The sequence below is a fragment of the Rhopalosiphum maidis genome, chromosome 4 (genome assembly GCF_003676215.2).
Source record: "Rhopalosiphum maidis isolate BTI-1 chromosome 4, ASM367621v3, whole genome shotgun sequence".
NCBI lineage: Eukaryota > Metazoa > Arthropoda > Insecta > Hemiptera > Aphididae > Rhopalosiphum > Rhopalosiphum maidis.
The window spans coordinates 10,447,116-10,463,304 of NC_040880.1; the positions used below are offsets into that span (position 1 = coordinate 10,447,116).

Sequence of the window (16,189 nt, forward strand, 5' to 3'; positions counted from 1 at the left end):
AGAATGTATTGCTATTTGATCGCATTGCACGCAATAGTAGACCTCGTGGAAATAAACATTTTTATTTAATTTTGTTATGTCTGAAGTGAAATACTTATGACATACATAAAATCTACCAATGGTATTGAACAAATACATTTTTTTTTAAATTTATTAGCGTTTTACTGTTTTAACTTTAAATAAATACGCAGTACTTCTATATCATGAACTAAATTATTAAAGTTAAATACATAGCTATATTATTTTTATTATTATTGGTTTTTGCACGGTGATTTTTGCTGTAGTAGTAGTAAAATGTAGAGCGTTTTGTATCTACAGAAAATCTCATGAATCCCATTACGCTGCCCTGGCGAGAGTTAAGACCATTTCATCTCGGCTAATAGCTGGATTTAATTATCTATAATAACAGTATAATTTAATGTCGTAGTTATGCGCGGGTGAAATCGTATTATATTCCATATTTTATCTATTCTAAATTTCTATATAACGTTATTATGTTATGTAATATATTTTTAAAATTATTTTTTATTCGACTACTCATAATTCACTATACTTTACAGACTGTAAAGTCATTACGAAAATACGTTAGTATTTCGGGATATAGATAAAAGATACACTTTTCTAATATATATAAATATATATGAATAATAATTTAATATTATATTGTACGTAATAATGTGTGATATATGTTTATGAAAAATATAGTAAGTAAGTCGAAATTTCGCCCCCGTATATTGTTGTGCACAAGTTAAATTTAGACGGTTTATTAACACTCGAGAACCTCAAGTCTTGTATACGCGACTCGTTCATTCACAACTTTTTAATATCTCTTCTAGCGGTGCAAAAGACCTAACTAATCAATCATCTGAATACAGTTTACAGCTGGCATATCGTGTGAATCGTCTCAATCTGCGGTAAGCGGGAAGCTCTCACGTGGTACGCGAATAGGAAATATTGCTTTATAAAAAATAACGTTGAACAACATTTTTTTTTTACGTATGTATTATTATAATACGTATAAGACGGTAGTATGTCAGGCGAAAACGCCGTCAACGATAATCCATCGCATGCACCTCTAAATGTAAAACGAGCGATGAATACCTACTCTCTTTGAATCGTAATCTGTCGAATAAACTACTGTACTATAGAAACGCGACAATAACACGTCTGAGCAGATTTACGCGATACTCGGGGTTTCCTACACGCGTAAGTATTTTGACTCGCCATTACGCTTTTTATTATATTTTGTATTAGAAAACAATTCGTCGTCGCGAATGAATTATTTCTTATGCCTACAATATGTCGGGTCTACTGCGATATTTCCATTGTATTATAATCGGTTACCGCAAAAACAATACCTACGCTATTATATTTCGACGATATTTCGAAAACGTAATTATAATTATTATTAATGAATTACCGTTGTACGTGCCAAATGCCATTAAAATATCATCGTCACATACGATTTATTATTATAATAATTTATAATATAATATGCGAATCCCGTATACGGCGATATGGCGATATTATACACCGATACGAAATAATGTTATCGTTATACTTGTATTTATTATTAATTATTAATTGTATGATATTTGGCGATCGTCCGAGACTCGCCAATTGTATTCTGCGATGGTTCGCACGTGCGAACGTGCGGGCGATGTATATATGCCTAGTCGGCAGAGGCAAGAGAAGCGCACGGCGATGACGTCGTCAAACTGTCATACGCGCTCGCGGATCGTGATTTCCGTCTGAATATATTTCGACAGTATTTTGCAAGGCAATATTATTACTTTTAGGCACGACGAATACCCTTCAACGCCTAAGGTAAATAATACATTGTCAGTGGTTATACTCGTGGCTAATATTATAATACGTGCAAGACTAATATCAAAATTAATATTATATAATATTAAATTTGGGTGGCACACTATTTTTGGCATAATTTATTTTATTATTATAACGTACGAACTATTAAGATAAACAGTATTAAAATAATTTTTTCGAGAAATCTAAAAATAACAATTCTGATACGGAACTTAACAGAATTTCCTAAATTTAACAAAAAAATTATTTTTATTTATATTTCTGATGTTTCTATAATCAAAAATTAATAAGCTATTCGATTGGTTGTGTGACTGGCTATTTCACAGTTACAGTAGTTAGTGACTTGGTAACTAAATTTTTTTTTTATTTTTTCATGAAAATAATGATATTACTGAATACTTATTGAGAGAATTTTATTATGTGAATCATAAACTCATAATTAAAATATTGAAATTTATTAAAACGTTGCATAAAAAATATTACGAAATATAATTAGTAGGTTTTAACTATTAAGTAATAACTATTACGTGTGAATGAGCGTATAATATAAATACAATATTATTTATGAACATAAAACGCAATATATAGAATATTGTGCTATTATATTGACAATACCTGGACGGTAACTTATACGTTAATAATATAAATCCTTTGTTGTTTTATCAAAACTATAGAATTTGGCAACGTTGGTAGAAAAAAAAGAAGCGTACTCAAACGTAATATTAATTATGTTGGTCTGATAAGGATCGCGTGTTCAATCGTATTTTACTTGCGAAAAATTGACAAACCTATAATAGGTTTATCGCGAGATTGACAAAAACACTGTGATAAGACGTAGGATATGTATATCCGACGTAGTTATGACAATGATGTGATGCGATCAGATTATTATTACAGATCGGGTGTAGTATAATAATATATTTAGCAGCGGCGCGCTAACGATTCGATTATGTTATTATAATAGTATTGTATTACGGATGATGGAAATTTCCGGTTACAAGTGGCGTGTTGACCGTGTACGCGAATGGTGCAGAATTGGTACGACGGGTGGAATGATAAATCGGAGATGCAAAGTGGAAACCACGATCTCGACTGATTGAGCGGACTCACCTAATAAATAATTATAATTTAGTGTTTCAAAAATTACAAAATAGAAATCATCAACCTGCAGTAGACCTGCAGTAAATAAAGCCAATATCGTTTATGGTTATCGTAATATTAATCATAACCTTCACCCACTTTATTATTATTTAATTAAGTATTTATTCGTATAATAGTTTTAAGTTTAATTAAGTTGACACTTGTACTTAATATTCATGTATTAAAATATTTAGTTTTTTTAAATCATTCTCTTTCGAGAGAGTGAAAAAGATCTCTCAAAATAAGTGAATCCCTCTGTACATAGTATAGAAGTATACGGTATACGAAACCTCGGCAGTTGCGGAAGCAATCTGTATACTGTAAATTATAATAACTTGTAAAGACCGTTAAGTGTGTGATCTTTATTTTGACGGGTTGTATATAGCGAAGGAAAAACCTATCTACATATCATGAAATGTGACTATTTACGTTCAAGGACATTGTGTATTATCATATAACATAGATTGTTCGAGCTATTGTTCAAAGTAGCGGCAGGATTAGCAGAGAATCGAATTACGCAGGACTTGAAACCGATATTCTTGATAATCAAAACAGGCACCTATAGAAAAAATGAAAACTGGTCCGCGTAAAAAACAAAAACTAGTAATCAAAACTGAAAATACTACCAGAAAAAAAAAAATGAAAACCGGTAGATAGATATGGGTGTACAAAATCAAAATTGAAATTCCAATCCCTCTCCCGGAGTAGAAAAATTAAGATAGAAATCGAAAAAATTTAAAAATCGGTAAACGAAATCGAAACTATAGAAATTTATCGGTTCCCAGTCTCTCGGGACTCGTATAATATTGTAGTACGCGCGTGTGCGTGTCTGAAAGAGCAGAAGCGGCAGTAGTATAATATATTATACGCATATAGGTATTGGAACAAGGCGGTATTATACATATATATCTACGGATTGCTCAGTTGCCGTCGTAGTATTTTTATTATAATAATTTATCGAACGGAGCTTTAGCGGCGTTTAGGACATGGCCATGTACGAAAGGCATAACATATTATTGGATATACGATATATATAGGTGCACTACTTGTAAAGACGCTCTGGAGAGTAAAGTTCTATATTGTTTTAACGTAAATGTCGTACGCGCTATCCGTTTGTTCATTAATTCTTAATGTATATAAATATATAATCCGACACAAACTCTAATGTTTATCTTATATTACTATACACCTATGATACAAATATATAATATATATGGCATATCATGAGGATTTGCCGTGTTATAAATCGGCCGGTGTCTGCTATCATCGATTTGAACCAATAGTACTTATATTTCCGCGTTGGGACACCACAGAGCGTGCCCACATACATAATAATAGTACAACACATTATATTATATAAGTGTATATATATACCATATGATATGATATAGTCATATTTATATCGTGGACGTGGTACGATATTTCTTTATTTGCGTCTAGGTCAAGTCCTGAATAACATTTTCTAGGCTCCAATATGCAATTTAAAATATAATATCTTTAATTGTATCACACTGAAAATGACAGTGCATTGCAACAAAGAAATTAATAATAAGCATCAAGTGTTTTATTTTCAAAATCTAATTTTTTTTTGAAAACAGATATTTTTTATTCATATTAAGAATTAAAATTATTAGGTACCTAAGTATTTTTTTTAATACACGATATTGTAGCCCGGAAACCGTACCCTCCCCTTTATTCAGGCTTGGCCTAAGTATTTATCCATCATAACGTACAGTATACGTATTTTCTAACATAATATATTTGTATTTCTAGCGATTTGAAGTCAGAATATAACAAAATTAATTTTAATCGGTGCCAACTTACTTCGTAGAAAAAAAACGAGTTTATCTCTACGTCTGTAGACTCGGGCGTCGCATTGACGTACTTCATAGTTGTCAGTTCTTCTTCGGCAACAGTGATGGTCTCCATGTCAAGTTAATACAGGCCTCGATTTAGGTATTAATATATATATACTTTTTTTTGCTAAATATCTGATAACTGTATTTTATATTTTCACTGTTGTGTCGTTACTCATCACTGTCGTTTACCAAGACGATTGGCTCAGGTTATTGGTTTGCCCACGTTGTGGATCGACCGACCGCCACTCGCCATTTCTCGCGTTGTATTCTAGCGACTGATGCATTTCTATAAAAGAAAAAAAATAACAAAAGTTAAGAATAGATAATTACAAATCATTTGAAAAATCGATCTGAAGGGTATAAACGTGTATAGATATTAATCAATAAATGTGTGCATCTTTAAATACTATTAATAACACAGTATGATTTTAATATATTATATTCTTTGGTATGCAATACGTCTTAATATATCAGGTAACTGTAACAGCTAAGTGGTACAAATTGTATGATGTATTATTGTCTAAAATTATAAAATACTTAATACCTTTTATCATACAAAAATGTTGTGAAACGAGAACTTCCTTCCTTTTTTATTGTAAATTATTTAATGGATAATTTTTTTGAAAAATTTGATGTAGGTACCCAATTAAAAATTTGAACGAGTAGTTTTTCAGTTATTAAAATATTTATCTTAAGAATAATAGTCCTTAAAAATGGTTTTGCAAAAATATAAGATTAAAGTGATGTCGGATCTAGTGTTTATTATACTTGGATCATTATTGCAAATTATACATATTGATAGATTTTAATATTAGTAATATCGATTAATGAAATTTTCAAGTAACTATACGGTTCTCATTTCTTCTAACTCTATTATCCTGGATCTATTTATCATAGTAAAGCGTGTTAAATAAACCCAAAACTACTTGGAAAGTAAATAGTACAAAAAATCCCAAGAATGGTCCTTAAGTATGTATACCTATATTTAAAAATTCCGATAATCAGATTTTGAATAACTGCATTAACGAAGAATAGAAAGGGGGGGGATGATCATGCTTGGTGATTTACTCTGTAAATAGATTATTATATAGTTACACGGATAAGTTGAGATATTGAATATTATGTATAATTTTATATTTATAACTTGCAGTGTAGAAACCGTTTTTCGTTATCGGAATCACCTATCAGTAACGATAACACTTGCGTTTCCCCCGATCGTCGTATATTTCGTATTATTTATATGTAATATGTATACCTACCCATAGTATATTATAATATCATACGCGTACGTAATAATAATGCTGTACGTTGATATCATAGCACGAGACACGAGTCGCGCCTTGTTACAGTATATTATCGGGTCGAGCCGCATCTACACAAGTAAATAAAGTCTCCGCATATCGTTACGCGAACTGCGAAGACTATTATAATAACGTGGTACCTACATTATAATATACACATATTTAGACGTATGGAAAATCTACCGAGTAACAGGAAAGGGCGCGGCGGCCAAAGAGAGCCGTAGCCGAGGAATATAATATAACATATACCGTACAGTAATAGCTGTGGTGCGGTGGCGCGTGTAATAGGTACACGGTACACAGTTATTATGTGCTTATATTTATATACACATATATCGATGTGTACATACATGTGTGTGTGTATATACACGTGTATTACTATGTACGCCACGTCGTAGGACTAGGTTAGGTCTTATTGTATTCGCGGACAGCGCGATGCCGATACAATAATATACACGGGCAAGGTACGGAGGCGAAAAGACATACGTTCAAAGGGTCGACATTTTTTCTGCATAAAATAATAATATATGATGTGCATTACGTACGTACGTACGTGTGTGTGTACACGCTATTATGCCGACCGACAATATTACGCCGTATGTGGAGCGTACACTATGCGCACAATACCCTACATAATAATATTGTGTGCGTGTAGTGTGTACGCGGTCTGTCGTTGGTTCCGTTTTCGGTTCGGTCGCGAATCGAGTACAGGTTGTGGGTATCACCTATAGCTGTTGTATGTACTCTATATAATATTATTATACGCGTTAAACGATCACATACTATATCGATCGATCGATCGTGATATTTTATTTCCAAACGAAACCATGTTCTATAAGAAGTAATATTTTAAATGTTTATGTACAATGGTCAAAAACTATCTAACTTCAAAACATAAAATTGTAACTGTGCATTGTACGTATTCTGTACTATTTAAATTTTAATTATTTTATGTATATTTTGGAAAACATATGGTTATAAATTATAATTTAAGTCGGAAAAAATTATTATGGAGGTGGGAAACTAGGAAATAATAGTAATTTGTCAGAACTACAGCTCGAAGAGCCGGATGGCCGACGCCACACAACTGTTGGTAGGTGAAAGACTTACGCATTTATGCGCAATAATTTGTTTACATGAATGTGTAGTGTTGGAAATTTAATTTACTACTATATGTTAGTTACTTTTGTTTGCTTCGAAATAATTATTCTGTGCTGCACGCAAAATACAATAATATTTTTAAATATGTCATTTTTTATAGAACCGCAAAGTCCAATTGTATATATTGAATTATCATCAATTTTATTAACTAAAAATCGTTGAATAAATTAAAACCTATTTTGATTGAAATAGGTGAAATAAAAGCGTTTTTATTCAATTCAGTATGGTATAAACCATAGATGTACCTGATTGCAGATGTATTTGGGTTAAAAAAAATATATATCAACATATATCCTTAGATATAAGTAACCAGTGGTTTATTAAGACCTTCGTGAGTTTACAGGTCCTAACCTAACCTAACTTAACCGTAAGGATGATGTTAACATGACGTTATTACATTATAAAATATAGTTAATATTTTAGATGCATATTGGATTTGGCAATATACTGCAGTGTGACGTATTCTAAGAGGAAAAATTATGTCGTTCGATATAATATATTATAATTCATTAAATTACTCCTATACGCGTCATCGTCTCGCGTTGGCGTCATAGCAGGTGATCTATACGCGCGGATAACGCAAAATTAATGTCCCGTTACTGGTTTGAAAAACAAATTAGTAATAATAATAATAATAATAGTAACAGTCAGAATTGTAAATGCGTATTATAAATTGAGTGCATATACGGAGTGATTCGTGCTCATCCACTTTTTCTTTTTCAATAATAAAGTTATTCAAAATTCGATTTTTGAAATTTGTAAATATACTTAAAAAGTATATTTTAAAATTATTGAGATTTTTGTACTACTCAGGGAGTGTTTGGCGGAAATACAAACTTTTGTTTTCCAAATTAAAACTTTACATTTTAATGTAAATAATTAAGGAGATATTTTTTTCTAAAAATATCTGTGCATCAAAATCAAAATTTAAACTAGTAGTTTTGAGTTGTTTAGCTTTATTTACTAAGGATAATAGGTTCATGATAATGGATTCAGAAGATATGAGGACCAATTTGAACATCTTAATAACTAATTTGAAACTATTAATAATTATGAATATTAATTTGTAATTGAAAAATTATACATTCAAATTTTGAATCGGAAACATCAACTTTAAAAAAAAAAAAAAAAAATAATTTTCGATATTTGAAAATATAATATTTTATTGCAATATGACAATTTTTAAGTATGATAATGATGTCTCAATAATTTGAAAATATGGTCTATATACTTAAAAGTTCCGAAAATCAGATTTGGAATAAATTCCTTATTAAACTAAAAAACGGGGGTGACCATTTTTGGCGAATCACTCTGTACATAAACAGTACACACACACACACACACTTACATAAATATATAGTCAACTATATAAGTATATTATATAGGATGAGTGTCTTTGCGAAATTTTGTCGGCGACCATAACCCGTTGTGGCTGTAAATATAAATCTCGACGAAAGAGGTCAGGCGAATGTATAAAAAAAAATTAAACTATTCTCCGGGTGTATTATATATATATATATATAATATACGTACCCTGAAATAGTTAAGTTTTTTTATATTCTTACACAAATATAGACCGTGCGTAATTTTCTCTCTACGTCATTCGCATAAACATCATCGTGTATATATTATTATATGTTCAGAACGCAGCACAGCAATTCGAATGAACGGTCACCAACCGTCTCCGGAACGACAGAAAAAAATAAAAACTATAATCGTGCGGTGGCGGTGTCGAAGAAGGATTTTTTCGTTAGCTCGTGATCGAAAGTCATCTTCGAGACTCTGTCGCCCCCGGTCGAATGCCGTGGCTACCATAGTAATCGTATTGAAGTGTCAAAATTCTATTACAAGACTCGGGAACTCGTTTTTTATACTGTCTTTGATATTATGTGAATAAATTTATTATAATGGTTCCACTACAGTTCAGTTCCCGAAAGATTATGATAGGTTAATGCGTTATAACAACAGAAGGTAAAAGTTTGTTAACAATTCACGGGTTTAAACGACCAAGTGATAGACGTTTTCAGAATTCTGATTGTCGACTGCATTATGCTATTGTTATTATAATATATGAATAGTCATTAAATCTAAATAATTAAATAATTTTCCATTAATATAGTAATATCTATAATAAAAATAATTTCAAGAAAAATATATTGTTTCCAAAATTGCGAGTTATACATACCTCTAAGTGTGTTAAATATTCATTCATATTTATTGAACAATTATCTTTCAGTTTTATCTTATCAAAGCGTTCTAAAATTGTTATAAGTGTAAATTGGAGGTGAGGCTTGGGGGCTGCTCAAAAATTTAAAAAGCCCTGTTAATATTTCCTATATTATTATCCTCTCGTAGTCTCGTCCATTTAATAAATGATGTTATTATAGTAATATCATTCACAACTTTATGTGTTAGATAATTTATATTTCTAGCATCTCAGATTTTTAGCCATTATATTTACGCTTATAAATTTGGTTTCGTTTTCAATATATTTCAAAATTTCTGTTTAAACGTTTTTTGGACATTAAATCTGAAATTATTGATCTACATTGATGAAAATAATGATTTAACAACGAGTAGACTCAAACATTGCACTGTTTATTAAAATTTACAAACATACTGCAGTTAGTTCATAGAATTTGCTAAATGCATAAATACGAGTATACGCATTTTTGATTATGAATATGCGATTAAAATACACGATACACAATATTTTTTAAATAGATTACTTATTCAATGAAAAATGTAATTAAATAAAAAATTGTGAATATGAAAAAATTAATAACGTACCCATGGAAACGATATTGTATGTATTAAAATGATTAAATAATTAATTAAAACAGTTTTGTTAACAATATAATAACAATGAATAACCATTATAAACCATTTTTTGTATGTTCTCGAAAATATCTATGGGTTAACACTTATTATTTTTTATAATTAATTATTCGCAAATTTTCATTATTTCTAAAAAAAGGATCTATAGTCATCGTTCGTGATAGTGACCAACGTACACATATAGTGTCAAGTTTGGTCGAGTTAATATTTTTAGCTGATATTTAAAATAAAAAAATTATAAATCTAATATGTTTAAATGAAAATGTATAACCTTATATTATTTAATGTATTAATTTTATTTTCAAATCCCAAATATTTGGAATTAAACAATAAAATAAAATGTATTATTTTGCAAATGTGTACTGCACATATAGGTTTATTTGATAGAATGTAACTGAAGAGTAGCCTAACACAACGTAAGTGTTACAAACGATTAAATCTAAAATAATAAAAAAAATCATTTGGTTTTTATTCCAATTTTCGAGTAGTTACAAAGTGTAGCAATAAATGTTTATATGTCTTATAACTTTTATGTTTATGTATTTCAAACTTCGAAATTATAATAAATATATTATGTACAAAATGTTTTATTTTACGACAGTAATTGTCAATTATTTTCAAGCCGGTAGCTGCTCAAATTGTGTCGCTGTAAGACTATATATTTTTTTTTAATAGTACATAGGCGTGTGCCTATTGGAATAATGTTTATAGTCAATGCGGACCATCGGCACTGTTTATCATAATCATATTCAAACGGTCACCGCGCAGGCCTCCGCGAACGTCACTATAATAATATATAATAATATATTATATATTATTATACATTATACAATAAGAGAGACCCGTTCGTATCGCCGGTAATTTCGCCATTATTATTCGCCGCCGCCTTTCCTATTATAGGAGATATATACGTGCAGAATTTTAACGAGATTTATTCATCTTTACTTTTTGTTTCGTCGTCTCCTTCTCTGTCACACTCACCCGAGCCCGCGCGGGCATTATACGCGCTTATTTTTATTTATTTAATTTTTTTCGCCGCTATTTTTTCTTTTATTCTTTTATCGCGTGCGGCCTCTTCTTTTTCATACGTGTGCCAAAAACGAAATAAATAATTTCAAAAAACCGCTGTCGATGATAAAAACCTAAAAAAAGAAATCGACGCGTGCGGCCCACTCTCCGAGTGTTTGCATTGTCGCGCGGTCTCGTCGTTTGTCGTAGGTACAAGTAGGTATTGTGATATCGTGCTGTATTTGTGTGTATTCGTTTATATATTAATTTTTATTACCACGTCGTCTGCTTCTCGTCAAATATCCGAAGAGAAGATGACGTCGATAGCGGGAAGACGCGTTTAGTCTATACTCTATACGTATTATTACATTTTATCAGACGACAGTGGCGAAAAATTATTATCTTGTCAATACGCATATACATAATATATACTATATATTATTATATTATACGTATATAATGTAATATAATAATATAATAAATTATTAATGAGCACGTTTTACCACGCTCTCACCTGCCGTAGTTCGTATTCCAAAAAAAGACGCGAGCGATTAATCGTACCGTTTAAACACGAGTTTTTTTTCACCGAGTATATTTTTTCCCGTCCGGCGACGGCCGCGTACCGTATACATATAATACTATATAACAACTCGACGTCGTCGTCGTTTACAATTATTATTATTATTATTATTATTGTATGCGTGTGCGTTTGTACATTATAACGTATATGCAATATAAATCATTTTGCGTATGATTTGGGCGCGAGAGCGATTCTTCGCGGACACGCCCGAGACGAAAAAAAATCACACGGACGAACCCGCAAGCCCGTTGTCTGACGAAAGCGTATTCGATGCATATTATAATGTCCTTACGCGTATACGGACGAATTCGCACGCCAAGTCAGTCTCGGCAAAAACTTTTGCCAGGCATCGGCAACGGTGTCATTGAGGCACACGATCGGTCCGCCTCCCACCGCCCCGACCCAGTGACTTCCGGTCCTTAATCGAATTCGGAACTATTCGTAGGGAAAATAATTGGTTACGAAACGAGTCATCCGTAATGTTCACAGCTACACGCGTATCGGATTGTTTATATTATGTACGTATTGCACATTATATTCACCGCACGCGCATATACATATTGTATAGTAATAATGATGATGGTGATGATGATGGTGATGATGATGATGATGATGATGATAATAATAATATAACTTCTTAGCGGGAAACTTTCGCTTTAACTCGACGAAAGTAACACGCAAACTTACCGTGCACTTTAATACTTTATGCATGTGTGTGTGTATATGTGTTGCATAGTTACAGTAGCGGCCATATCACGTTTCCCTTCAAAAATTATACGGACGGGGTAATCCGCGTCTTAACGTCACGCGCGATAATTACGCGAGTAATTTTAAGTCGTCTTCCGCGTAAGCACTCTGATGATTTTACGAGATTCATATGTTAGGTGCATTAAATACCTAGTTACTATGCAGTAATATAATATAATAATATAGAAGTATATAATATTGTATTTACGTGCCAACAACGTTTTGTTTTATGCAATATATATTATAATATTTTACTCTTTGATATTTAAGTCAATGTCTGAAACCGTTATAATATACGTATATATACAGAGCGATTCATCAAGTTTATTCGCCTAAATTTTTTCCTTTAATAATTAATTTATTCGAATTATGATTTTTGGTATTTATAAAGATACTTAAAGACTAACATATTTTAAAATTCTTGAGATTTTTCATATTACTTAAGGAGTGTCTTGTGACAATACAAATTCATATTAATAAATTATTAAGTGGACAATCTTTTTCAAAATGTTGATGTACCTAATTTAGAATTTGAACGAGTTATTGAAATGTTTATAATATAAAAGATAATTGTCCTTAAAAGTGGTCATAAAAAAATAAAAATAGACGGGGTTACATACCTGGATCATCATTTTATTAGTTATAAATATTAATAGATTAGTATGAGGTATTATAATTTTCTCCTACCCCCATATCCTACAAACCTATTATCAATAACCTACCATCCTTTAAATAACTCAAAAACTACTCAAATTTTGATTTCAATACGTCAATATTTTCACAAAACCTATCTGTTAAATAATTTAGAGTAAAAAAGAAGGTTTGTCATTAAAAAATAAAAATTTGTACCTCTATAGAACTCTTAGAATTTTTAAGTATATTTTAAAATTCCATAAATCCAATTTAGAATAACTACATAATTGGATATAAAAAGGGAGTAAGTATAATAATTGATGAATCAATTGTATATACTATACTTAGTATACACAATAATACTGTATATTATGTATTAATTATAAACTGAATTTAAAACTGAAGAGTTTTCGGGCTTTTATAGTTGAAATATAATTATAGCAATGTATTATTGGTACCCCGTGGGATATAAAGTTGAATGGTCCTACTCTGTTGACAGTTTGGATTTTGGTTAATACTTCAAGTTCATAATTATTATTAAGCCATATGTGTCTAGTTTATTTGTGGTTATAAGATATAATTCTTAGTGAAAAACAGTTATATTATATGGAGCCGACTCAAAAAATTTACCAAAATAAAAAGTTTAAAATGTGTTGCCATGGATTAGAGCAGTGGACCCATATGTTTCACAAACAATAACATCCCGCAGCAATTTTTATTTTTTTTTACCTCGACACTTTTCTTCTATTTGTTTCTGATTACAACATTTAAATTTAAACTACACCATTGTTGTTGAATAGAAGAATCAAAGTAATTTTAAATAAATGACGTTATTGACAAACACGGGCTATTTTACCTACAATTTTCAATATCACGAATAAAATTAAATGTTTGAACATTTAGGTGATATAGTTGATAATATATATTCGCCATGTTAGCTTATGCTAACAATATGTAAATAAATTCAAAACTATATTTAATTAAATATATTTCTGATATTATAATGATCGGATTAGTAACTAAAATAAAAAAACTAACTTATAATTTATCTTTCTTTTTATTAGGCCGAATAAAATATATTTTTAAATATAATACAAGTACATATTCATGGATATGTTTAAACAACGTTAATTTCAATAACCAGATACAAGTACCCGAGAAGAATTATTTATACTGTGGCTCTAACAGGTTTACTTGTAGTTATTTAATTAATATTTAATCTTCATTTTTTTTTATTATTTATTTATGTAAATTGATTATGTTTTAGGAATTAAGTAAACTAATAGTTTGACACGGGTTGGAACTACCGCAAAGACATCTTCTCACGGTAAGAAAAATTAAAATATGAGCATTATAAAGTATCTATTATATTATTATATTTATATATCTAGACGTAAACGTTCTTTATAAAAATAACATTTATAATGGTTTTGAATGTTGATTTAAAATCCAATGATCGATAAAGAACTTATCACTACTCTGTACATCATACATAATAATTTATTTTTTATTAATATATAAAGGTTGTTATACATGATATACGAGGTCTACGAAACTATAAAACTATACTCATACATATAACACGTCAAATTCTATGAGGAAGTCAGTCACTATCTCTTTCTGTAGCGCGTTCGATCTGTGGCTGGGTCTTGTTTATAATCTACATTTCCCAGTCATTAGCAATAACCTCACGAGTATGAACATTTCAACAGAGTAGCTTCAACTAGCTTGGTATGAAAAAGCCCTAAAGTGTATTGTTAGATGTCCTATTTGTGTCATTTACCGATTTTAAAATGAATATATTATTCCTAAAAGAGAATGTTCAGTTTTCACGCATGTCGAATGATGGCTACAGCAGTGATGATTTTACGTTGAACCCGTAGTCACCAGATAGTCAAAATTGCCTGACGATACGGTTCGAACTCATCTGGTAAGGTTTGGTTACCAAACAAAATTCGGTGGACTCGATTTTTTTTTTTAAATAAATATTATTTAGACAATTAAAAAATGATAAAAAAAGCCATCAGTCTTTAAACGGGGACACACTTTATGTCATATATTATTAACAAGTTTTCGTCCTATTAATATTATTATTTTTTTTTTTTTTACTAGAATAACCCTTGGTAGCATTTATATTGAGAATCATATATTTTGTTATTATTTTCACACTTTTAGTGTGCATGATATTTGTATTACCATATCGCACTCAATAGAAAAAATACAGAAAACAAATTTCGAACAAATATAAAAACGTGTTAAATACTTAAATGTGTCTATACAATTAACAATGATTAAATAACAAAAATTAGTTATTATTTTGAAAAATAAATATCAAATTGTATGAAACTAAAATAATGACAACTAATAAGTGCCAACACGAAACAAAAACTTTACTCCAAAATTTAAACTTTACAAGTTTTTTATGTAAAATAATGACTTTTAAATTTTTAGAGGGGCTGTATAAAACTTTTGAGAGTACTTTTATCTTCCTTAAATTTCGTTATGAGGAGGAAATATATCGTTGTAAATCAAATATAAATCTTGTTCAGCATTGAAGAAACCAATCAAAACATAATTTTTATAATTTTTATTATGATATCCGTTTTATAATTGTTATTACAGTTATAAAAACTATTTAATTATTAGAAAAAAAAAAATGACAATATGTCACCATGACAGTGTCAGTGTGACGGAGTTTTTATTACATCATTTTATATTTAAATATTTTTATATTTATTATATAATAATTTTAGAAGCAACATTATGGATAAAAAATAAATTTATAATCAGCTTAAAATGATCAAAAAGTAAGTCTTAATGATAAACCGTAAAGATATTCTTTTTTTTTAAATACTGACTATCTAGAATAACCTGAATCTTACATAGAGCACGGAAATTATACAGGAAGTCACCCATCGGTGATATATATCTTTGTAAAATATTTTAAGAAGCACAAGCAATTAATAATCTCAAATCTCAAATTAGTATAGTTTTAATGTGGCTCATGTGCGTGTAATAATAATATATTCCATTTTGACCGCAGCGTGGGCGAGATGCAATATATCAAGTCAAAATTATTTATTCTTGCCTATGCC

The 16,189-nt window shown here is 30.2% G+C and overlaps 1 protein-coding gene across 8 annotated transcripts in view; it reads right to left on the reverse strand.

Moving 5' to 3' along the window:
• The window catches only part of LOC113552815 (cardioacceleratory peptide receptor), a 204,732-nt gene that overhangs the window by 15,366 nt on the left and 173,177 nt on the right, over nucleotides 1-16,189 (reverse strand). For 7 of the 8 annotated variants that reach the window (XM_026955795.1, XM_026955761.1, XM_026955769.1 and 4 more), the window contains one exon: nucleotides 4,792-5,112. In XM_026955795.1, coding sequence (XP_026811596.1) covers nucleotides 4,792-4,896 — 105 coding nt within the window. In that variant the 5' untranslated portion in view covers nucleotides 4,897-5,112. Of the gene's footprint in view, nucleotides 1-4,791; nucleotides 5,113-5,370; nucleotides 5,389-16,189 lie in introns of those variants that run through there. The other variant, XM_026955805.1, reaches the window with a different exon arrangement.